We start from the raw sequence: 23,224 nt of genomic DNA on the forward strand, positions 1-23,224 counted from the left end.
TGCCGGAGCCACTCGAATATTGTAAAGTGAAACGAGCATTTGGCGTTTGCTTTCATTTCCCCTCGCTCGGACTGAAGTGCTCTCACAATTAAGCACCGGAGCAGTTTGGGAAGTGGCTTCTTTCCTCTGCCTGGATTCCAATGATGGCACCAGTAACTTTATTTCCCTGGAAACTCACTTGGTGTGACAGGCTGATGTTTAATCACACAATTAGGTGGGAAAGCAGCTCTGAGATCACCGAGTCCAGCCTAGCACGGAACACTGCTGTGTTACCTAGAGCAGAGCACCGAGTGCTGTGTCCAGTCTTCCCTTGAACACCGTCAGAGGCGGTGACTCCACCACCTCCCTGGACAGCCCATTCCAATATCTAATCAATCCTTTCTGTCGAAAAATTCTTCCTGATACCCAACCTTCCCTGGCCCAGCCTGAGGCCGTTCCCTCTCCTCCTGTCCCTGTTCCCTGGGAGCAGAGCATTCCCCCCATGTGGCTGTCCCCTCCTGTCAGGAGCTGTGCAGACCCACAAGGTCCCCCCTGAGCCTCCTTTTCTCCAGGCTGAGCCCCTTCCCAACTCCCTCAGCTGCTCCAGACCCATCCCCAGCTCTATTCCCTTCTCTAAACTCTCTCCAGCCCCTCCATGTCCTTCCTGAACTGAGGTGCCCCTGCCCAGTGCCCACACAGGGACAGTCACTGCCCTGGTCCTGTTGGTCACAGCAATCCTGGCACAGGCCAGGCTGTCACGGGGCACTGCCAGTGGCACCACATGGTGAGGTCTCCCACCTACTGCTCACAACCCTGGATTCCAGCCAGAATTCATAATAGGCTTTTTCCACTTTCTCCCATCTCCTTTGTGATAAAGTGCTCTGTAATTATAGATCAGTTACTGTGACCTAGGATGAACCTAAAAGCTCTGGTCTGGGAGGAGGATTTGGGCATAATCTCTGTCTTGGAAGCTGAAGTTTCTTTGTGTCTGGAGTTTAGCTTTGGCGAAAGTCTCTTTTGAAATAACTGTTCACAAAGCAAAGACTGAATGCTCAGCTTCCTGGGCATGAGTTTTACTCACAAACCTGTTGTGTAAGGACAGGAGCCTTGTCTTCTCACCCTCCATTCCCCCCTGCTCCTAAACATGTAAAACCTGTCATATATTTATTGTTCATTTTAATCCAGAATCTTTCACTAAAAAGCCAAAATTCTCTTGTGGATGCCCTTTCCCATTTATCATGTTTCCTTTCTGAAATATCTGTATTTGGTAAACTTACTCTGAAGCCTTCTAAGTGTTCTTTTTTCATCCTTTAAAGGAAGTTCAGAGTGTATTAGCAAGGCTGCAAAACTTCTCTCTTTCTGTAAGTGACATGCAATTGTGGAAATTCTCGTGTGTTACTCGTAAAGGCAGGAAATTTTGGCGTGGTTTTGTGGTTTCTCACTGCAATGTAGTTTACTATTAAAACATTAAACACAAGCATTTGCATACATATTAGGGAATACAAGAATTTAGCTGCTACCTGGAAGTTAACTTGCTCATAAATATACAGAGTGATTGAAAAAGAGTCTTTAATTTCCTGCCTGTCACCAGACTGCGCAGTGTGGAATGTTTGGTGTAAAATGAGCTATCCGCTGTCTTGCAGACATCTCTGGTGGGGATGGGGAAAACAGATCTGCAGGGAGATTTTTTATTACCTTAATTCTGAGGCATTTTTTCCTCAGCACTGACACTCTGACTGTTTCCTACACACCTTCTAACTCTAGAGGAAATGAAATACCATCCCTGGGAAGTGCTGGTAATAAATATATACATGCAGAAAAATAAGAAAAACCATAGTGTACAGCCTGACAGCTGTCTGATTCCTGCTGTCTTGAAACAGGCAGAGAAGTTCCTGACCCAGCTTTCACTGAGGAAATAACTCTCCCTTTCCAGCAATGCAGATTCACTGACTGCCTTCCCAGCCTTGGACTCTGTCAGGGAGTCCAAAAATGCATATTTTGTGCATGGGTTTTAGGAGCAAGTTCTGAATTTTTTATACATTCTGCCCACTTTACCTATTGTGTCAAGCAAACCCTCCTAACTCATCTCTCCACATGAAAAATTGGACTAGATAAAGTCTCTGTGATAATGAATGAGCTAAGGGCTGTTCAGTTATAAACAAGGTCAGCAAATCTGAAGTTTCAGTTTCTTCACAATAAGCTGCAGTGTTTTATCTGAATGTTACAGCTTAAACAGAATATGTGAAATAAAATCCCAAAAAATGAAACTGAGATCAATGCTCAGCTATCTTTAGTCCATCTCAGAGCTGAGGTTTAGATCAAACTGGAAATTTAATGCAGGTCTGTGAGAGGCTCAGAACGTTCATTAATTTTCAGAGCAATTGGTTTATTAGTTATGAGCACTTTTAGATTGGAGTTATTTGTATGTCAGTCAACAGATTGCTTGGAAAAGCCTCTAAGATAAATAAATAAATCTGAAGATGAATTAATGATCAGGTACATAAATACAAACATGTGTATATATTAATATATATATATACACACACACACACTCATATAACTACTGTCCTAAAATACTATGCAGCATCTTTGGGTGATGAAACCAGATGAGAGGATTCTGTAGGAATGATATACCTGAAGGCAAGGACTTTTTAAAAAAATCAGTTATTACTGGGGTGAAATGAAAATTGTTTCATTGCTATATAAGAATTTCATTCATTTATTGGTGTGACCAACTTTGTCCATGTCTTGGTCCCATGAATTGTACTTTGGTGTTTACCTCAAGATAGTAAATATATTAAGAAAATATAAGAAAAATATTAAATCTCCCTCCCCCCCCAACAGTTCAATGAGTGCTTTAGCAGGAGAAACTAGGGCAGGTTAAGAGATGCAAAATATGCTGGTGTGTAATTAAGGAAGTGTAAGCTGCTTTGTAAGAACTGCCTGTTGTGCCTGCTCTTATCACATGCTAGGTGAAAGCCTGATCTTATCTCGTGTGCTGCCAAGTCCCCACCTAAATTACCTTGTGGTATTTGGTTCCTGTAACCTTGCTCTGCAAGAAGTGTCAAAGGCAGGGCTGAGGCTTTTGCCTGTCGAGGTTTAACCCCAGTCAGCAGGGAAACCCCTCCCAGCCACTCCCTCACTGCCCTGTCAGCAGGATTGGGAAGAGAACTGGAAGGGTAAAAGGGAGAGAGCTCTTGGAATGAGTTTAATCGGGAAAGTAAAAGCTGTGCATGCAAGAAAAGCAAGGCGGGGAATGGATTCACTGCTTCCCATGGGTGGGTGGGTGTTCAGCATCTCCGGGGCTCCATCACAGGTGACAGTGACTTGGGAAGATGAGCACCATCACTCTGAACATCCCCCTTTCCTTCCCTTAAATGCTGCTGCTGGAAGATTAGCTGGACCACTCAAAATAGCCTGATTCCTGTCAGTTTTGAGCTATCCCCTGAACACTCATTTACCTGCTTTCCTCCCTCCCACACCTCAGAGGCAGGATGTGCACTTTTCCTCCCCAGATAAGACACAGCCTTGTAAAGGGTTATTTTTACAGAAAAGGAGTGATCCCTTGTGCAATGGGGACAAACCTCATAGGCAATTCAGAGAAGGCACTGTCATCCCCAGACTACCTTGAGCATCACTGTACTTTGAAAGCTCAGGAGCCCTGGGAAAGGAGAAGGTCAAGAGATCACACATGAACAAGATACAAAGCTCTGTCTGAGACTGCAGGGTGCCCCCTGCACCACAGGTAAGTGAAACTCCTCACACTGGCAGCTACTGCTGCTTCTTCTGCCTCATGCTCTGTTCCATGCCCGAGGAGCTTCTTGCTGCCTGCAGGGCTCCTGGGGGGTCAGGGTGCTTGGAGGAGCAGCTGTGCTTTCTTCACAGACCAGAGGTGTCACAGGCTGTGCCAGCTTGGACACCCTGCTGGGTAATGAACTCTGCAGGCACACTGCTTTTATCTCGCTGTGTGTGAGCAAACAGCAGCAGAAATCGGGTAGAAACAGCAAAATCAGTTGTTATTCCATAACGTGGTAGCATGGAAATAAACAACATCAACAGCAGCCATGTGACACTGATGCCAGACCTGTGGGCACAGGCTGTTCCATATGCCAGCACATGGAACCCTTGTCCTGCTGCCACAGATGGTGCTGAAGAAGTGTTGGAGACCCCCAGGTCTCACATGCTCTCCTGGGGCTGTCCTGCTGCCAGTTCATACAGTTTCCTGGGGTGTAGCCTCAGTGATCCATGCCATGGCGAGGGGACAGCAGGGATGCCTGTCATCACAGCCGAACAATGCTAAGAGGTTGATGGCTCAGGATCAATAAAACCTGAGAAGTTATTATTTAAATCTTTCTAGAAAATCTGTGTATCACATATACATGTACTCCTGTGATGAGCAGCTGAGAAATCTGGGCTTGTTCAGTTTGGAGGGAGGGAGACTGAGGGGTGACCTCACTGCACTCTGCACTTCCTGTGAGGAGGAGACATGGAGAGGGGAGTGCTGAGCTTTTCTCCCCAGGATCCAGACAGCAGGCATGGGAAAGATTCAGTGCTGCACCGGGGAGGTTTATACAGAACATCAGGGAGCATCTTTTGTGGAAAGCCTAGAACAGGCTTCTGGAGAGGCAGTCATACCCCAGACCTGGCAGTGCTTGAGGCACTTGGACAGTGCCTTCAACAATGGGCTGTGACTCTGTCAGCCCGAGTTGCTCAGATGGCTCTTATGGATCCCTTTTCACTGAAATATTCCGTCCCATTCCGTTCCATCCCATTCCCGTCCCCCCGGAGCGGCACGGGCCGCCCTGTGGCGCCACCTGCTGGCGGACCCCGCTCACCTCCGCTGTCCTCCAAAGCTGCGGGGCCCGTTCTGAAAAACATCTGGATAACACCTGGAGAACATCAGAAAACATCCTCAGCACGCACACAGAATGATACCGGAGTGGCACCCTGTGTGACATCTTAAACCAAGGCATCAGGAGTACCCGGGGCTCGGCAGAGCTGAGCTAAATCCGCCTGTCCAGCCCGCTGAACCGCGGGGCTGCCTACACTGAGCGGGAGCAGAAACTGGGAGCTGACTCCTAAAAGAGGTCACAGAGACCAGAAGTGACAGAGACCAGAAGGGACAGGATCCCAGCGAACAACCCAAACCCCGCAGCCAACCACCGTGCAGGCAGCAGCTCCATCCAGCCATTCCCTGCCGACTGGAGGGCACAAAAATAAAGGAAGATGGGACAGACAGTTTCCATCACTGTTTGCCTCGTACCACAGCTGTTAAGCAGTACCTGGGCAGTGCAAGCAGAATCACAAACAGAAGCTTTGCATCCTCAGGCTGCAGTTCCTCGAGCTCAGCAACCCCAAGCTGCACAGCCATGAGCAATGCAAACAAACTGTTGAGCAGAGCATCCACTACCCAGCCATTTTTGAACACTTCCCTGCTAGCTTTTTTAGTGGGCTCAGCTGGGTTTGCTTTAGGTGAAAATGCTGCCATCTGCTACAATTATGTAATTAACCTTCATAGTTCAGACTTAATGATGCTCATTAAGGTTGAGTGTTTTTATTGGCTAACTGCTGCCACCAGTTTTACATGGAACTGCAAAGGCAACTCTTAGGAGCCATAGTTTGAAGCATAATTAGCAATATGTGAGTGTTGCACAGGGGCATGGGTGAGGGAGGGCAGAGGACTAGCTGGGAGCTTTATTTTATTCTATGCTAAGGCTGGAATGCAGTGAAAAGCAGAAATCTGTTGCTGCTGGGGTCACTAATATTAAATAATCATCTACAGCAGTGTGGCAGCAGATTTGGAGTGCAGGTGTGTCAGGACATCACAAGATCCCTTCCATCCACAGCTGGCTGTGACTTTCATTTCCTCAGCCCTACCTCCTCCAGCTCCATTCCCAGCATTTCTTCATTTATTCTAACAGTAATTAATGAGTGTGGTTTTGCTGCAGGTCTTTATCAAACAGTTAAAAATGTAGCAAATACAGATTTTAATTAAAGAAAATGCCCAGGATCAGAAACTATGTGGCTTAATTTGCCTGTGCATGTAAGACTCTTAAAATACTAGGCTGTGATGCCATTAAAATTGGTAACTAGTGTAAATACCACCTTTAACTACAGCTGTTCTTTGACTTTGTCCAAGAGGAATGTCTGTAGTTCCCCCATCATTTCCTGTGGACACTGAAGGTTGGTCACAATACCTCACATACGCAGAGAAATAATCTGCACCACAAGGTGTTACAATCTTCCATAACCCAACAATTTATTTAAACTTACATCACAATGAGAATCTAATAATAAAATACATCAGTTCACACGAGTCTGCATTGCCATTTTTAAAGGGTAAGCATCTTTCTTCACTTTATATTAAAATTTTCTGGAGGTAAAAACTACTGCATTGTACCCACAGTTCTTGAAATCGATTGTAACATTAGGCAGGTTACAAAGGAACTTTCAGAGCTAATTACACTTCAGTTAACCACACATTTTTGGCACATTTGAATGCTTTTTTATTTTAAAATAATTCTATAGCAAGTCAGAGAATCATGGACATAAAGCATCACTCTCCAGTGGCAAGTGCTGCCTAAAAGCATACAAAAATTGCATCATTTGGTTACAAAATAGATATTTTCTTAGTTCTTTATCCTGACACTTAACACTGAAGTGCCAGGACAGAAAAGGGCCAGGAACAGGGCCGGCCTTGCTGAGTTGCTGCTGGTCCCTTTGCTGCAAGGCTTGGCTTGAGTAAATCCCAGAGTGATGTGTTAACAAGATGTTGGTGGCTTTTGCCTTTGCTTTCAGAGCAGGTGTGAGGCCAGCCGTGAATGTCACCCTGTTTGTCACCGTGCTGCTGCTCAGGTGACAGAGTGAGCACAGCTTTGGACAGGTTCAAGAGGGGCTGTGTTCCTGCAGTCCAGAGTGGCAACAAATCTGAGCCACTGCCAGGCTGGGCTTCTTCTGCCCGACACCCCAGCAGCTGCTTCTGCAAAAATTCAAATGGTTTTAAGCAGGAATGAATCGTTAATGGTAGTAGTGTGCCCAGCACGTATTTGTACAAGTGTTTTCAGACACTCACAGGAATTTTTAAAACACGTGGGTTGTGGTTTAGGTGATTTTTGTCGTACATCACAAACCCCAGCTGCTATGAGCTGCTGATGTTATGTTAAAAATAAAAAGCAGTCCACAGTACTTGCAACCAGGATTAGTTTTTCCCTGGGTTTTGAGCTGTATCAATCAGAGTCTGGCACATCAAGTAGTGATTGTTTTATGTGTCACTGATTGTCAGCTCCATGTACTGATATTTATTGTGATGATTTTTTTGAGATGCCTGTTAAATTGGTTATGTCCCTTCTGCTCACATTGTTCTGGTCATAACAGAGAGATATGAATGAACTGCTGCAGTTAAGGAGAGACTGACACTGCAGAAGGACAACAAACATGTTACAGCTTTCTGGCTGTATTACAGCTAGATGGTCTCTCTGCTTTAGTGAAACAAACATTTCTACTTGTCATGGCAGGGTTGCATTCTAGTCATCCTTCCAAAGCCCAAATCAAAGCTGTCCCGTTGTCTTCATTCAGCTTTCCTACTCATCCTTTGCTGAATCTCCTGATCTGAAAGCCTTTTGGTGAGATCAGTAACTTTCCAGAAAGACTTAATGGCTGCTAGGAAGCATCTCTGACTACCTTCCTTAGAGAACTTGAAGAAAGGATCATAATATTTACTCCATTAGAGAAAGAAAGAAATCATATAGGTAATAGAGCAGTTGTTGATGGGGATGTTTGAAACTTACAGTAAGAGAAAATTCAAGGTATCCATGGTGCTCTTTGCATGTACGTCCTGACCCTGAAAGGCAGCCCTGACAAAAACCCTTCAAAAATCAAACTCACTCCCAGAGTCCATTTTCCCCTCACATCCACAGTGAGAATTCATCCCTGCATTGATTTCCAATTCCTGCTCAGCAGTTGCTCTGAACCCAGCTCAGGTGAGCGGGAGGCACGAGGGCAGGTGGAGGAGCTTTGGTGAGCAGCTCAGGCTGCACAGGCAGAGCTGTGACACCTCTCCCTGCAGGGCAGGTGCCAGCCGAACACCTTCACATGGATTTAGTGCAACTTCTGCTCGCCTGGAGAGCCGTGGGGAGGCAGGCAGCTGCTCAGAGCCAGCGAGAGGCCGAGCAGCAGCCACGGCCAGCTCACACCCTGGCTCGAGTGACAGTGGCAGTAAAAGCTGATAGGTTGCAGGTGCCTTCTGGCACCTGCGGTATTTTCATGCTCTTTACAACCTTTGCAAGTTAAAGTGTCAAGGTGTGATAAACTATGTAGCAGTGCATTCCTTACATTTCATATACAAAAAAGGGCTCAAGACTGGGAGCAAGAAGGCACAAACTTGGGAAATAACATAGCTGAGGAGTTTACATAAAAGTACTATGTCATTTATTAGGCATCACTTAGCACTTATTTCACATTTTTGCCCCCAAATTACCCAAAGCAACATAAATTTCTCCACTTCCTTTCCCTTTGCACCCTTCTTTTGGATAAAGCTGCCTGTGCTCTATAGATACAGTTGCCGCAGAATATAACATGAACACAGATAAATACAACATACACAGCAAAAAATGTATTATTATAGTATTACAATAGTCAAATAATGTAATTAGCCTCAAGCTATGGCAGTGCCTGTGTGCTCCAGGGAATCAGTTCATGGGCAGCAAGCGGGGCCACTGTACAGGAGCAGTGTTGGCAGTGTTGGGAAGAGAAGGGGCTGAGGAGGCTCTTCGGGTGCCTGGATGCAGTCAGTCACGGGGATCTGCTCACCTGGAACTCCCAGCCAGGGCCTCGGAGCTTTCTTCAGCCCAAATCAGTCTGGCAGTGGGTCCTTGGAACACCTTTACGTCTGTTCATTGTGCATACACATAAAGTCACCCCACATTTCTCCTGTTAGGCTATGTTTTCTTTATATATATAATTTTTTTTTTAACCTTTTAGCTTTTGAAATTTTTTTTCTTACAACTGTTAAAAAAGTTTCATGGTAAAAATAGCTCACTATATGATACATATACCCAAAGTGGTGCGATACTTTATATAATAAAAGATGAAAATAGTCACTTTCCATAATAAAAATAAGTTCTATTTTTTGCTTATTTTACAATATACTTAATAATTCTTCTCTTCTTCTTCACTCTGCAAGTAAACAGGTCCCGTTCCCATTAACGCTTCTGAGTCGATTAAAGTGGCGAGAGACCCCAGGGTGGCTTACGAGCACTTTGAGCAGCCGCACTCCACGTGTCTCTCCAGTTCCTCCGTGAAGGTGGAGCCATCCAGGCACTGGAAGAAGTATTTCCTCCTCTTGCTGCGCAGGGGCACGCAGCAGTGCCCGCCGCCGCCGCAGCCCCCGCGGCACTCCAGCCGCGGCACCTTGGAGGCCGTGGCGCACGAGGTGTAGCCCTGCTGCTTGCGCACCACCTCCCGGATGATGTCTCCTTGGCACAGGCTCTCTGCTGGGACAACAGGGTGGGGAAAGAGTCAGAAAGGTGGTGACTTGTGGCAGCAGCTCAGCTTTCCCCAGGCATCATCCTGGAGAAGGCTGTGAGAAGATCAGAGAAGAATAATAAACAATTCTTATCCTCACTTGCTGCACGTGTTGTTGTGAACATGTGGAATGTGTTATGGAGATTTGTTTACCAAAGGGTGGTTTCTTAATTGATTAATGGTGATGGTGTTTTAATTAAATGACCAATTGTGTCGTGACTGTCTGTAAGGACCACTTGTGCGCCACCTCCCAAATGATGTCTTCTTGGCACAGGCTCTCTGCTGGGACACCAGGGGGAGAAAGGAGTCAGAAATGTGGTGACTTTTCTGGTTGTGGTAATGTGGTAACTTGTCTGGTCACAGGGAGCAACACACAGCTTTCCCCAGGTATTGTCCTGGGGAAGGCTGTGAGAAGATCAGAGAGAAGAATGATAATTCTTATCCTAACTTGCTGCACTTGTTGTTGTGAACATGTGGAATGTGTTATGGAGATCTGTTTACCAAAGGGTGATTTAGTAAACAAAACTTTTTAAATTGGCCAATGGTGATGGTGTTTTAATTAAATGACCAATTGGGTCCACTTGTGTTGTGACTGTCTGTAAGGATCACTTGCACACCACCTCCCGAATGATGTCTCCTTGGCACAGGCTCTCTGCTGGGACAACAGGGTGGGAAGGAGTCAGAAAGGTGCTGACTTGTGGCAGCAGCTCTCTGGTCACAGGGAGCAAGGCACAATACCAGCTTTCCCCTGGTATTGTCCTGGGGAAGGCTGTGAGAAGATCAGAGAAAAGAATGATAAACAATTCTTATCCTAACTTGCTGCACCTGTTGTTGTGAACATGTGGAATGTGTTATGGAGATTTGTTTACCAAAGGGTGATTTGGTATACAAATCTTTCTTAATTGGCCAATGGTGATGGTGTTTTGATTGAAGGACCAATTGGTTCCACCTGTGTCGTGACTGTCTGTAAGGGCGATGGGTTTCTTAATAAGTATAGGATAATGAAAAGATGGATCAGCCTTCTGAGAATCATGGAGACAATGCTAATTATTACCCAGCTGGGGATGCCCAGCTACGACAGTAACTATTTTGCCAGATGTCAGAGATGCATATTTTAATATTGGCTTTTTGCAAATACTGAAATGGATTTTATCTGTTAAAGTATATGTAGTAGAGGTAGGCTTGTGATGGGAGCTTTATATGTATGTTAAAGTAACTTTGTTGTAAAGATATAGTTTTTATTTCTGTTGTTAATTAAGCTTAGTGAAATAGCTGATATAAGTATGCTTGTGTTAAAATGCCTGCTAGGATGGGGTAACATCCACTGAACGCCTGATGAGGACACAGATTGAGTACAAATCTGCCAACTATCAGCTGTCTGAAGACAGAGTGGACCAAGGCCCAAAAACTGGAGGTGATGAGAGTGGACTAAAACCACAACCAAGGAATCTGCATGTTCTAAAAAGGAGGACCCAAGGAGGAGCCATGCTAAACAATTCTTGGAACATGGAAAATAGTTCAGGAAAAGTTTACTGTGCATAAGGGTCTATGAATATGCAACAGGCTGATGTGATGGAAAAGGGGTTTAAGGGGTATCCCCGATGTGCTCTTAGCTGAGTGCCAAGATGCACCTGGTTGTAACAACCTTTGCTCTATGGTCCTTGTCTCTTTTTGTCCTTTATTAAACTTTTTAAATGTTCACAGGAGAGTGAACATGTTTTTCACACCAGATATTCCCCACACATTGGTGAGCGGCCCTGGGTTCATGATGTGATTCAAGACAAACAGATGGCATGAGAAGAACCTTAATCTTTTACTGCTTTGTACCTGCCACCAAAACAGAGCATGTCCACACAAATGTGTAATATCCTGTGCAAGGCCGGGGCCAAGCAGGCCTGCTGGCTTTGATCAGCAGCCTGGAAGTGTTTTAATGAGTGCTGAGTGTTGAGTCCTGCAACACTCCTGCAAAATAAGAATTAGTTTTACCATGTCTGCTTCTCTGGAGCACAGGTCAGCCTGCTCTGTGTGACACCAGTGGTCTGGGATACCTGAGTGTGTCTGTGCTGTTCTGCAGTCCCTGTGCAGCAGCCAGATACATTTTGGTGATGGGCATGTGTAAAATTTGGAAAGTCTGTGGTTCATGCACAGGAAAGGGACAATGGAAATAAAAATAATATAATCCAGCTCCTTCCTTCTGGGCAAGAACAAAAAAAGGCAGAAAGGATGCAGTTAAAACTCAGTGACTTTCCAGGGAGTCTTTTCAGGTCAGGCAGAAGAGTTGGGCCTCTGCCCTCGTAGGAAAGTCCAGAATGATCTGTGGGATTCCCCTGGAAATCCTGCCCAAGCTGAAGGAGGAGAATCTTTGATGCCACTTCAGGTGAGTGGCTCCTCCTTGTAAATAAAAGCCGTGCAAATAACTGATCCCTGATTGCTGAGGGGAAACCTCACAGCAAGCTCTTTAAACATCCCACCCAAATCCTGGGAGCAGCAAACCTTGATGATTTGATTCAGGAGGTAAAGAATAAAACTCTTCACTCCATGTTCTTGTTTCTCTATGGGATAGCAGCTACCTACTATTATGTGATTCTGTTCTCCCTGTACTGCACTGCAAAGGCCGGCTTAGCTTTATCTTCTATTTGCCATTGCTCCCCCAGTCGGAGTGGCAGGGAAGAGAGGAGTAGGGCAGGTGCAAATGAGGTGTAAAGCAGGACTGCAGCAGCACAAGCCTACCTCTGTCACAGAGCTCTCCGCTGTAGCCAGGGTCACATTCGCAGTAGGGCTCCCCGTGCTCCGACACCTTGCACTGCCCGTGGCTGCATTTCAAAGTCCTGCAGGGGCTTGAGGAATTGTTCCTCTTGTCACAGTAGAGGCCCATGTAGCCCTCCATGCACTTACAGGTGTAAGCAGCACCAGCAGCCGTGCACTTGCCATGCAGGCACCTGGAGAAACAGCAGCATTTAGAGCTGGTCTTTGCTGGATGTGAAAGTTCCTTTTCCCAGAAATGTTTGATTTTGGCATTTCTGCCCATTTAATTCCAGGATACTAATCCAAAAACAGCAGCTCAGTGTCAAACACTCTGGAGAAAACTGTGTGGGTTTTCAGTGAATACTGGATAACGTTCAGAGAATACATTTAGAATTTGTGAACCTAAGTAGAAAACATTCGGCTCTTGGTGAGCACAGACCAAGGCTTGGCACCCACATGAGACAGCTCACATTTACAGCAGCAGCACGTGCAACTAAGTGCCAACAATCAAGCTGCATGCCCAGGCTTCCTGAGCAGAGCTGCTGTACAAATAATATCAGGTGATGAAAACCAGTGTGATAAATGAAGGTGCTGGTGGCAAAGCTATGCACAGACTTATCAGCAGGCAGCTGTACTTGAGGGTTCCCTGGCTCCTGGGGTTTGCAGCGAGCTTTGGCATTTCCAGGGAACACCACAGGGTGGGGTGGTGATCCTGAGTGAGTTCTCTGACACTGTCCCCACTTCAGGCACAGGGGCAGACTTGGCATGGCTGAGAACAGCGAGGAAAGCAACTCTCTCTAGCCAAGGAAAAACTTTGGCATAACCTAACTTGACATAAGCCCATGCCTCTCTTATTTCTATTTTCTTTCTAGTACTTCAAAATTATTCCTTGTTTATGTTGAATATTTGAACATTTAATTTTTAAGCTTTGACCTAAAAAAGACAGATTACAAGAGCAGTTTCACTGAGCTCCAGACATGCAACATACTGTAATGAAGGGGGTCACAGTCTGTATAGAGCAGTATTTACTGCCCCACGAACCAGAGGTTACCTGATCTTTACAGGTGCATTTCCTCAGTGAGAATAACCTGCGAGTGTTGGAGCAGACACCTGCCAGCAAGGCTCCACACTCCCCTGGACACACCAGGCAGGGCTTTAGGGAGCCAGCTCCAAAAGGCTGAACTGATTTAGGAAAGGTGGGACAGCATGTGAGCATTAAAATACACACAGCTACTTCCCTTAGCAAGGAACTAAGTTCATGATTGCCTCATCCTCCCTGGACTATGAGAGAAACAATCCCTCATCATGTAAACATCTGGAACTCCCTTATTTTTCTCTGCCCAACCACAACAGCTTTGTGTTGACATTGGAAATTCAAGGAAACATCTGGGTCTTCATACCTTTGGTTTGTAAACTGTTAGGTGCTTTTCAACACCTCCAGACTTCAGTACTTTGCAGAATTAGAACCAGAAGCAAGTTTAAAATGGTACCTTTGCCAGGTTAAATCTCTGAGAGTGATTATTCACTGCATCAATTTACCTGTCAAAAGTACGAGCTCGAGAAAAGTGCCTTCCAAGACAGCAACTGAAGGAACTTCTAAAACAAAAGTACTTCCATCTGCTTATGAAACAACACTGAAATATGCAGCCTGCTGCTCTGCACAAGACTGTTTCCTGTGTATTGGCCATAAGAAAGCTATTCATCCTGTGTTTCTGATGGAGATGTGGTTATTGAGCCTTTGAACTGTAAATACTTTACACTCACGCTCCCTTCACATGCAACACCACACTATCCTTTAAACTTGCACTTTAAAGGGCTGTTTCAAAGTGTAATATTTAAGTCAGCTATGTGGGAAATTTAAAACTGCTCACACTGGAGTGCATAATGGTCTTCAGGGAGTAAGTTTGAAGACTGGGCTCAGTGCTGCAGGGAGAAAACCCCTGAAATGTGTACTTCTCCCTCATGGGCTGCTCTGGATCCGTGCAAGCTCTCACCTCCTGGGGTTAAGCCATGCCCATTAACAGGAGGTTCTGTATTTTAATGTGTAGAGTCACAGCTGAAGGTATGACCTGCAGCATTAACACCTGAGCTCCTGCAGGACCAGAGCTCCTTTGGTGAGTCAGCAACGTCTGAACAAGAAGTGGAAATTGAGAGCTGCCCCAGACACAGACTCACAACTGTCATAACCTCCAGCACCTCCAAAACCAGTCAGATGTGGTTTTGCAAGATGAAATGTGAAATACGCATGAGCTGTAAAGCTTTTGTTCTCCAGTCAGCATTGGTTTGAGCTTACTTGTGGTTAAGACATGGATCTCCAATTTCCTGGTCACACAGAGGGCCCGTCCAGCCGGGGTGGCATTCACAAATCACACTCGTTTTCTCCAGGGACCGGCAGATCCCGTGCTTGCAGATGTTACAGGATTTGCAGCCAGGAAGGACTCCCAGGGACTGCTGGGGCAAATCCTTGAAATCCTGCAGCTCATTGTTGATCCTGACGTCGTGAATGCAGCCATGAAAACCATTCGGTGTCTTGTCTGCACCCTGGCGCAGGGAGGATAATCCAGTAGAGGTTGGGATCCCTTCATATAAAAGCAAAGGGAGAAGGTTCAATTATACTTGCAATTGTAAATTATAATTAGTATAATTTATATAATTATAAATTATATAAATTATAATTGCTAAACCTTCTTTTGTCACAGCCCCTTAAAATCTTTGAATAACTAATTTGCATAGGACCTTTGTAAGGTAGCACAATTTCACTGTCCTCATTCTGGAAATGGAAAGGAAAAAAAAAATAAACTCACTTGCCCAATCTTCTGTAAGAAGTACATGACCCAAAAAAAAGAAGAAAAACCAAACTATTTTTTTTGCCTGGTGGCTATGTGTTTCTATCCTTAGATAATGTTCCTTCTCTCTACAGTTTAATAGCAATTATTCTTCTGAAAGGTTTGAGAATGCCTTCATTTGTCAGCAGGTAGCATCCACCTCTGGGATGAAACAAGACAGTTTGGCTTTACTGGGTCACAGTGTTAGAAGAGGGAGTGCTAAGAGTGCATCCCATGGAAATTAGTGCAGAAAAGCTCTAAAGACAGGGAAGAGCACTCAAAGGCCAGGCCAAGGCTTTGTGGCCAGCCCTTCCCATCCTGTTCAAGTGCTTGGAAGAGTTCACCTGGTTGGATGGCCAGCAGGTTCTTTGGGATGTTGTTTTATACCTTCCTCTGATGCCAGCTTGGATGTACAGCTGCATTAGCACAGGCAGGAGCTTCCATTGTCAGCCATGTGAGGCCTCTGAACTCACTGTCTAGGTAATGTCCTAAAACAAATCCAGCACCTGTTTCACTGCGTGTTAGGAGGGAAGTTGCTAGAACAGGTGATGTGGTTGCGAGATGGACAAAAATGTGAGCACCTGAAGGTTCAGGTCTGTGTTAAGCTTACTGTGGGTCAGGAACAATTACTCTGGGGTAATTTAGGCAGCTACTTGAGCTACACCACCTGCAGAGGAAGGGCAGCTGTCTCCATGCACATGAAGAGGTGGCACATGGAGAACAGGGAGGGTTTAGAAAGAAGCAAAAAGACTTTTAATAGGCAACAACAAAAGTCTTTACTGAGGCCATGGATCCTGATATCCAACAGTCCTTCATTCCACATCTCAGGTTTTTCCTGAGAAGTTTTAGGTACTTTTGGAGAATTAGTATTGATCCACAACGCTCGTCCATTAACAAAACTTTTCCATGGGATTAGTTCCCAAGTCCCCTGTGTATAACTGCTGCAGGATTGGTGTCTTTTGTGCTGTGCTAAAGGGAGAAATTGAGATGGCCTCTGCACCAGCAGATTATCTTTGATGCACAATGCTCTTTAATAGCCTGTGACATTCTTAATAGAAGCCAATTATAAAAGTTCAGCTCTGTACAAAGCAAGATCAGCCAGTTTTCTGTTTTACAAGGGCAATATTCAGGGCTCTTTTAGAAAAGTGTTATTAAAGAAAATTATTTAGAAAAGCCTCGACCAGCACCAACTGAATTTGGTAAGAGTTTCTACTATTGGCTTCAATTATCTCATTAGAAAAGGCTCAAAGACTTCCTATTACCATTCTGCTGACTTTTGTATTTGAAATAGGCTGACTAAAAATTCAAGAACTCCGTGTCACTGAGAGAGAGATTTCAACATTCAGTCCAGAATAGAACCAGGGGGGTTCTGGCAAAAACAATCCATTGGGCAGAGACCAGCCTTTGTTCTGTCTCTTGTAACCAGACACCTAATCAGTGGTATAGTCATTATTCTGGGCATTGTTCCCCATCCCATTTGGCCTCTTCCCTCCAGACTCAGTACTTAATGGGAAAAAATTCTTAACTGAGGTTTGGGCAATTCTAATATCTGTCTAAAACTGTGCCTTCAGTTTCCAATGAGAAGACTATTAACCAAGGTGTTCTTAGCTTGTGTGTTAATATGTTTTTGAATCACACACCTTTTTCCTCACCATTTTTAGACCTCTATAAAACTTCCAGCAGAAATACTGCTCAGTTATGGTATATTTAAACCTGCTGACTATTGATTTGCTTTTTTGCCATGACAATTTGTGATAGTCCCACTGATACTTCCACTTCAGCCAGCACAGCTTGGTCACAGAAAGTTCTGGGAGCTGCTGAAATGCCAAGCAGGCTGTTCCTGTGGTGGCTGTGTGAGATTCCTCCCCACAGCATGGAAAATTATTTGCTTCTGAGAAAACAGGTTAAAACTTCAATTCTAGAGCAATCACAGTACCTCCAATGTAGAGGGGTGTGTTGAGGCTGACAGAAGATTGCTTCTGGAGCTTTCCCAGGCTCTTGGGAGCCCCCTTGTCCACCACCAGGTTCAGAGTTTGGTTCAGCATCACGAGTTCCACACTGTGAAACTGCCCATCATTTATTGTTTCCACACTGAGAAGTAAGAGAAAAATAAATAATCAGAAGATGAACAAGGAACAGCCCCTGTGACATCCTGTGTCCCTGTGGTACACCTTGCACAGCACAGCCCTGGGCTGCTCTGGAGTTTGCAGCCAGGGTGTTCTCAGCCTTTTCTCCAGCAGGGAGGCACAGACTGGCCCTCAGCTGATCCTGGGCACGCAGTACTGACACATGTGCAATGCTTCAAGGCCAGCTAATCAGGACAGCAGCCACTCCAGTTGCTTTTTCCAGGGCAGAAAAGCAAGTGTGTAGCTACATGACACACTGGCTTTGGGGACAAAACTACCAAAAAATCCCATTCTGAGCTCTCAGCCACAGCTTGCTGCCCTCTGTCACACTGCTTGGTGCTCATGCTGCAGGCTGGATCACTGAAATAATTTCTTCTCCTATGGGTAGTTTAAACTCAAATTATCTCACAGGGGTCAGGAGAGATTGCAGTGTGGGGTGAGACAGCAGAGGCCTCTGAAACCAGCATCTCCTCACAGCAGAAGTGTCTTGGACTATGTACCAAGGAATAAGGACAGACTGAGGTTCTCAAAGCCAGAGAAGGAATTCAGGAGGTTTTGGCTTGTAAATGACCAGAGTGCTTTGTCCAATATCAGATAATCCCACCTGAACACAAGGAAAAATGACGAATTGCTACTCCTTTAGGGAAACATTAAGGTGTAGATTGAAGCTTGAGGATAAAACAGTAGGAGTTGTTGGGTGGTGGGAGCAGGCAGCCATGTGAGCAGACAGGATGGTAAAGTAGTGTGTATTTATTGCTTTGATTTTAGCACTGATTTTTCAGATGCATGAAGCCTGCAGCAACCTCCTAGTTTGCACCTCAAACAATCATCACCTTCATCTCCTGTTCACTCCCCCAGCCATTAAAAGGTGCAGTGATATCATTCCATTTGCATCATGCAATCATATTTATATTTTCAGGGCAGATTCAGCTCTCAAACCCTAATGCTGCATGGTGAAATTCCCTAAAACAACCTGAGGGTTTAATGCTCTCCTACAAGCAGGGAGGGGCAAGGATTTACCTGCTCTTGAGCAAAGAGAGTTTCAAAGCAGGGTGGGAGTTAGATCTGATGGGGTTTTCCCACTGCTGTGGGTGTAATTACAAGGCACAATATCTCATGTGCACTCAGATGCACATAGGCACACAGTGAGAATGTGATAGCAGTAGTGGTTGTTCTGCAATCAGCCTGTGGGCTCTGTGAATTGCCCACATGCACAGATGCCCCTTTCCCAGATTCCTCCCTTTAGGCTGGAGCTGCTATTATGCGTGGATAATGACAGAACACACCAGCTTTGGGCATCCTGAGACACTGCTTGGACAACAGCCTGGGTTTGGGATTGCTGCACACGTGGTGCACACCCAGCACAGCGTCAAAGTTTGGGTTTCTGCTCATTCCAAAGGCCCATAAGCTCAGCATCCTCTCACAGGAGGTTAAAAATTCACAGGCCAGATTCCTTTCAGGGGATTTGTAAACTGGCAAGGTCACTGTCTCTGAGCTATTTACCCACACTTTCTGCACAGGCAGTGGAGAGGAAGAGACACACTCATCTCTGAGGGTGAATCACCTTTTAGATGTGACCAGCTCTCAGATGACATGCTGCCCATCCTTAGTGCCCAGCCCTGCAGAACTGATGTGTAAGGCTATTGCAGCAAGGAAATGGGGCCTCGACTCCACAAACAAATCATATGCCTTGGAGATTACTGGAATTCAGCTGTTGCTGGAAGAAGTTTCATTTTTATAGTGTTTTATGGTAGACCTGACACAACCAATTGTACTTGAGCAATGTCAGGCAGCCAGTCAGCACTGCAGGCATTTCTGGGAATGTGCTGGTGGAGAAGAGCACACTGGAGCTCACGTGCCTCTGCAGTGCTGCTCTGCTCTCCCCACAGGTTTTTGGGATGAATCACCAACACACAGGCCTTCAAAAGTTCATGTAAGGTTACACAGGTCATAAGGTAACAAAGAGCAGCGAGTGAGCATCTTTACAGTGTGGTTTTACATAAATAAGTGAGAGAGTTCTGTCACAGAAAGGCTCCCAGGAAAGCTCTGCTGGCTCAATCACTCATTCCTGACCTGCAGGGAAGCCCTGGGCTGTGGCTGCTGCCCCTGTGCAAGATGGTGACAGAGCCCTGGGGACAACTCAAGAACCTGAAGCTGATGGCACAGTTCAAAGTATTTTAAAGAAAAAACATAAAGGCTTGACAGTGAACAAAAATGCAGATCCAGCTGGTCCAGCAGACACTGTGGGTCAGAGCTGTTACAGCAGGGCCCTGGCAGGGGCAGTGGGCTGTGTGGGGCAGGAGGAGAGGCAGAGGATGGCTGTGGCCCTGGGAAGGGCAGGCCTGTCCCCACTGCACCCCAGGGCACTGCAGCAACTCAAGTGAGTTTGGAAACAGCTGCTCTGAACTTTGTGTTTGGATACTCAGGAATTCTGCTAAGTGTCTGCTGGGTTACAAGGAGCAGCTGTGCTTCAGCAAGACCGACTGGGTGATCCCTCTGTGCTCCCTGCTTATCTCAGTGCTCTCTGCAGTGCCTGATTCCCTGGGGGAAGCACTTGGACTTCAGCTGGAAGGTGTGAGATAAATGGAAATGCACATGGGTAATTGTTGGTCTGTGCAGAAGTGCCAGTGAAAGGGAGAAGTGGAGCCAAAGCCCATGGGCTGTGAGAGCTGAGCACTGTGGAGGTGGGAGGGATGGCTGCAGGATGGGGAGCCCTTCCCCAGCAGGATCAAGAGCTGAAGCTAGCACACAAACCCTGTGGTTATCTGCAGAAGGCCAAGCTATGGCCATTTGTCAGAGGACAACATTATCACATCTGGCAGGACTGGCTCTTCCCAGAGCCAGGATTTCACAGGCATTCATCACCTACTCTCCATAGGGTGTGCTTTTTCCAGATTATGCCTTGATTAGCAGGCAAACAAAAATCTGTGAGTCCTGGGGATGGAAGCAGCCACCCCACATGGTGCTCATGCCTTTCAGCATACCCAGTGCTGGATTTTTGTTGGAAAGGGATTGAGAAGTCCCAGTCACCAGGAATATGTGGATGAGCATTACTGCATTCTGATTCTTTCACTTTTTAACCCGGAATGAAAATAATCTTTGCTTGAACTTTGAGAAACAAAGTAACTCACAGCCATCACCCAACACTGCAGTTTTGTAAAGCAGATAAAGTTCGAACAGACAAAGCACTCATTTGCTGTTCGAGAAGACGCAGAGATATGATGGAGAGGCTGAACGTGGACAGGCAGGATGACAGGAAATCCCCAGGCAGCAGATACTCGTGCGAGAGAGAGCACGCACTCACTGCCGCTGCTGACGGAAAGGCATTCAGACGCCTTGGGGTTCTGAGATGGAGACAACCGCGGGGGAGAGGCCAGTGGTGAGAGAAAAGCTGCACGAACTCTTCTCAGCCGGGCCTTTAGGAGCCCCGGCAATCGTCGGAGACAGCTGGAGACAGTGGCTTGGCCGGGGATGAAGGGCGGCGGCCGCAGCGCCGAGCAGCGCACGCTGCTCGCTCCGCTCCCGTTAAAGGGTCCCGTTAAACCCCCAGTGAATTCCCTGTTCCCTGAAACAGGGCATCAGGTGCTCCCACAGGGCTCGTCCTCCTGGAGCCGCCCGCGGGATGGAGGTGCCCGCCTCCAGTCGGGATTTATGGGGTTCCTCTGGCAAACACCGCACCGAGCGCGGCGGGGGCAGGCCGGGAATGCGGGGTGTGGGAAAACGGGATGGGAGCGGGGAATGCGGGATATGGGCAGGGAAAGCGAGATGGCAGCGGGGAATGCGGGATACAGACCGGGAGTGCAGGGTGAGAGCGGGGAATGCGGGCCGGGAATGCGGGGTGATAGGAGGGAAAACGGGATGAGAGCCGGGAATGTGGGATACGGGCCGAGAATGCGGGATATTGGCCGGGAACAGGACGAGAACCGGGAATGCGGGATGAGAGTCAGGAATGCGGGATACTGGCCGGGAATTCAGGGTGAGAGCCGAAATGCAGAATGAGAGCCGAAATGCAGGATGAGAGCCGAGAATGCGGGATACGAGCCGGGAATTCAGGAAGAGAACCGGGAATGCGAGATACTGGCCAGGAATCCAGGAAGAGAACTGGGAATGAGGGATACTGGCCGGGAATTCAGGAAGAGAACCGGGAATGCGGGACGAGAGCTGGGAATTCAGGGTGAGAGTCGGGAGTGCGGGATGAGAACCGGGAATGCGGAATACTGGCTGGGAATTCAGGGTGAGAGCCGGAATGCGGGACCAGAGCCTGGAATACGGGCCCGGAGCGCGGTGCAGCGGCACTGACGGGCAGCAGAGGGCGCCGTGGCACCGCGAGCCGAGCGGGGACAGCGCCGGGCCTGCTCCCGCTCCCGGTCCCTGCTGCCTGATCCCGCTCCGGCTCCCGCTCCCGGTCCCTGCTGCCTGATCCCGGGCCTGATCCCGCTGCCCCGCGTCCCGGTGAAACCAAATCAAACGGTGCGAGCCCAACGAGGGACACCCGAAAGGGGCGGCAGGGAGAGCCCCAGGGCCGGGCAGCCGCCCCACGGCCTTTCCCCAGGTGCTGACAAACCGTGTGCCGCTCCTGAGATCTTTCCAAACCCTCAATACAGTCAGGGAATTTTAGCTGGCTTCCAGCCGCAGCACTTCGTGCCACCGCCATTGGATGTTGTATAGTTTGGCTATTGTATAGTTTCATGCAAATTCTTGTTGGAAAAAACTGAGGAATTATGATTAAAGAGTAAACACTTAAAGTGTAAGCAAGGATTTCCAGGAATTAAATAATAAACTTACTGAAAAGTAAGCAGCAAAAGGAATAAAAAGTTTCCCATGACACAAAGTGATTCCTCAGGATACACTGCTGCTGGGGGCTGTGGTTGGAGCCTGGTCAGGCATTCCCTCACTGTGCTCAGTCTGTACAGCATTCCTCCACTCTCTCTTCTCCATCACACTCCTCTCTTCACAGCCCACCTTACATGCCTTGCACAGTCCAGCACATTGCTCTCACTAAGGTCACCCTCAGAGCTGGACATGGCATCTGGTGAAATTTGGCCAAAAAAAGGGAAATGCTGGGATGTGAGGAGAGCTCAGCTTCCAAAGCCCTGGGTCCAGCACCTTCTGTTTCCTTGGAGCTGCCCTCACAGGGAAGGGAGGCCACTAGAGAGGGCTCTATGGGAGAGAAATTAAAATTTCCTGTGGGAGGGAGCTGGCCTCTTCTGCCAGAGCGGCTCCAGCAAGGTGAGCCAATGGAGCCATGCACAGGGCACTGCACACAGTGCACATGGCCTCTGCTGGCAGCTCAGGCTCCAGGACACAAAAAATTGAAGGGAAAGGGATGTGTATTAAACATTAAACCTCAGGGAATATAAGAAAGAACTGATTTCCACTCTCGTTTTTCAGCTATTTCTCTTCTCCCTCATATATTTTCTTTCCCCTGTACTCCAGCCCCAAGCACACACAGATGTTTCAAGCACTGACTCCCCTTGCTCTAACACCCATGAGAGATTTAGAGCTGAGCCACTATAAATATGCCAGTGAACAGAAATGCATTAAAGGATTAAAGCATTCAGTTGGAACCTGTAAAATTTGGGCTTTGGGGTCAGATTTTTTTTCACTGTCTAGTAATACACCTTTGTGGTAGACAGCAGAGAACAGCAGGGCAGAGGAGTCAAAACCAAAAATAGCTTTAAGTATCACAGCAAACCATGTCACTGAGGAGATATATAACCATCAATTATGCAAATGAGAACATTAATTCATTAGCTACAGTCTCCAGATTTTCCTGACCTCTGTCTTAATGGGGACACGCCTCATTTGACACACAAAACAAAGGAAACACAAGGATGGCAAGAGACTGGGGGGTGAAGGCCATGGGGAACACTGAAATTAGATGATCTTTGAGAACATTTAAAGTAGAAGGGAAAAAAACAAAAATACATGTCCAAAAGAGATTAAGGAGCTTACAGCACCAGAAAAGCGGCACCAAAATCAAAAACTCAAGGTGAGAGCTGCAGGGAACTGCGCTGAGATGTCAGC

The 23,224-nt window shown here is 46.7% G+C and overlaps 1 protein-coding gene across 4 annotated transcripts in view; it reads right to left on the reverse strand.

The window, feature by feature from the left end:
* Positions 1-6,213: 6,213 nt before the first annotated feature.
* Positions 6,214-23,224, reverse strand: part of SLIT3 (slit guidance ligand 3) — a 482,838-nt gene continuing 465,827 nt past the window's right edge. Inside the window, exons 33-36 of one of the 4 annotated variants that reach the window (XM_074552528.1) lie at positions 17,008-17,162; positions 14,540-14,825; positions 12,232-12,440; positions 6,214-9,467 (exon numbers count right to left, since the gene is read on the reverse strand). In XM_074552528.1, coding sequence (XP_074408629.1) covers positions 9,226-9,467; positions 12,232-12,440; positions 14,540-14,825; positions 17,008-17,162 — 892 coding nt within the window. In that variant the 3' untranslated portion in view covers positions 6,214-9,225. Of the gene's footprint in view, positions 9,471-10,091; positions 10,157-12,231; positions 12,441-14,539; positions 14,826-17,007; positions 17,163-23,224 lie in introns of those variants that run through there. The other 3 variants (XM_074552527.1, XM_074552531.1, XM_074552529.1) reach the window with 3 other exon arrangements.

This window comes from Zonotrichia albicollis, chromosome 15, assembly GCF_047830755.1.
Source record: "Zonotrichia albicollis isolate bZonAlb1 chromosome 15, bZonAlb1.hap1, whole genome shotgun sequence".
Taxonomy (NCBI): Eukaryota; Metazoa; Chordata; class Aves; order Passeriformes; family Passerellidae; genus Zonotrichia; species Zonotrichia albicollis.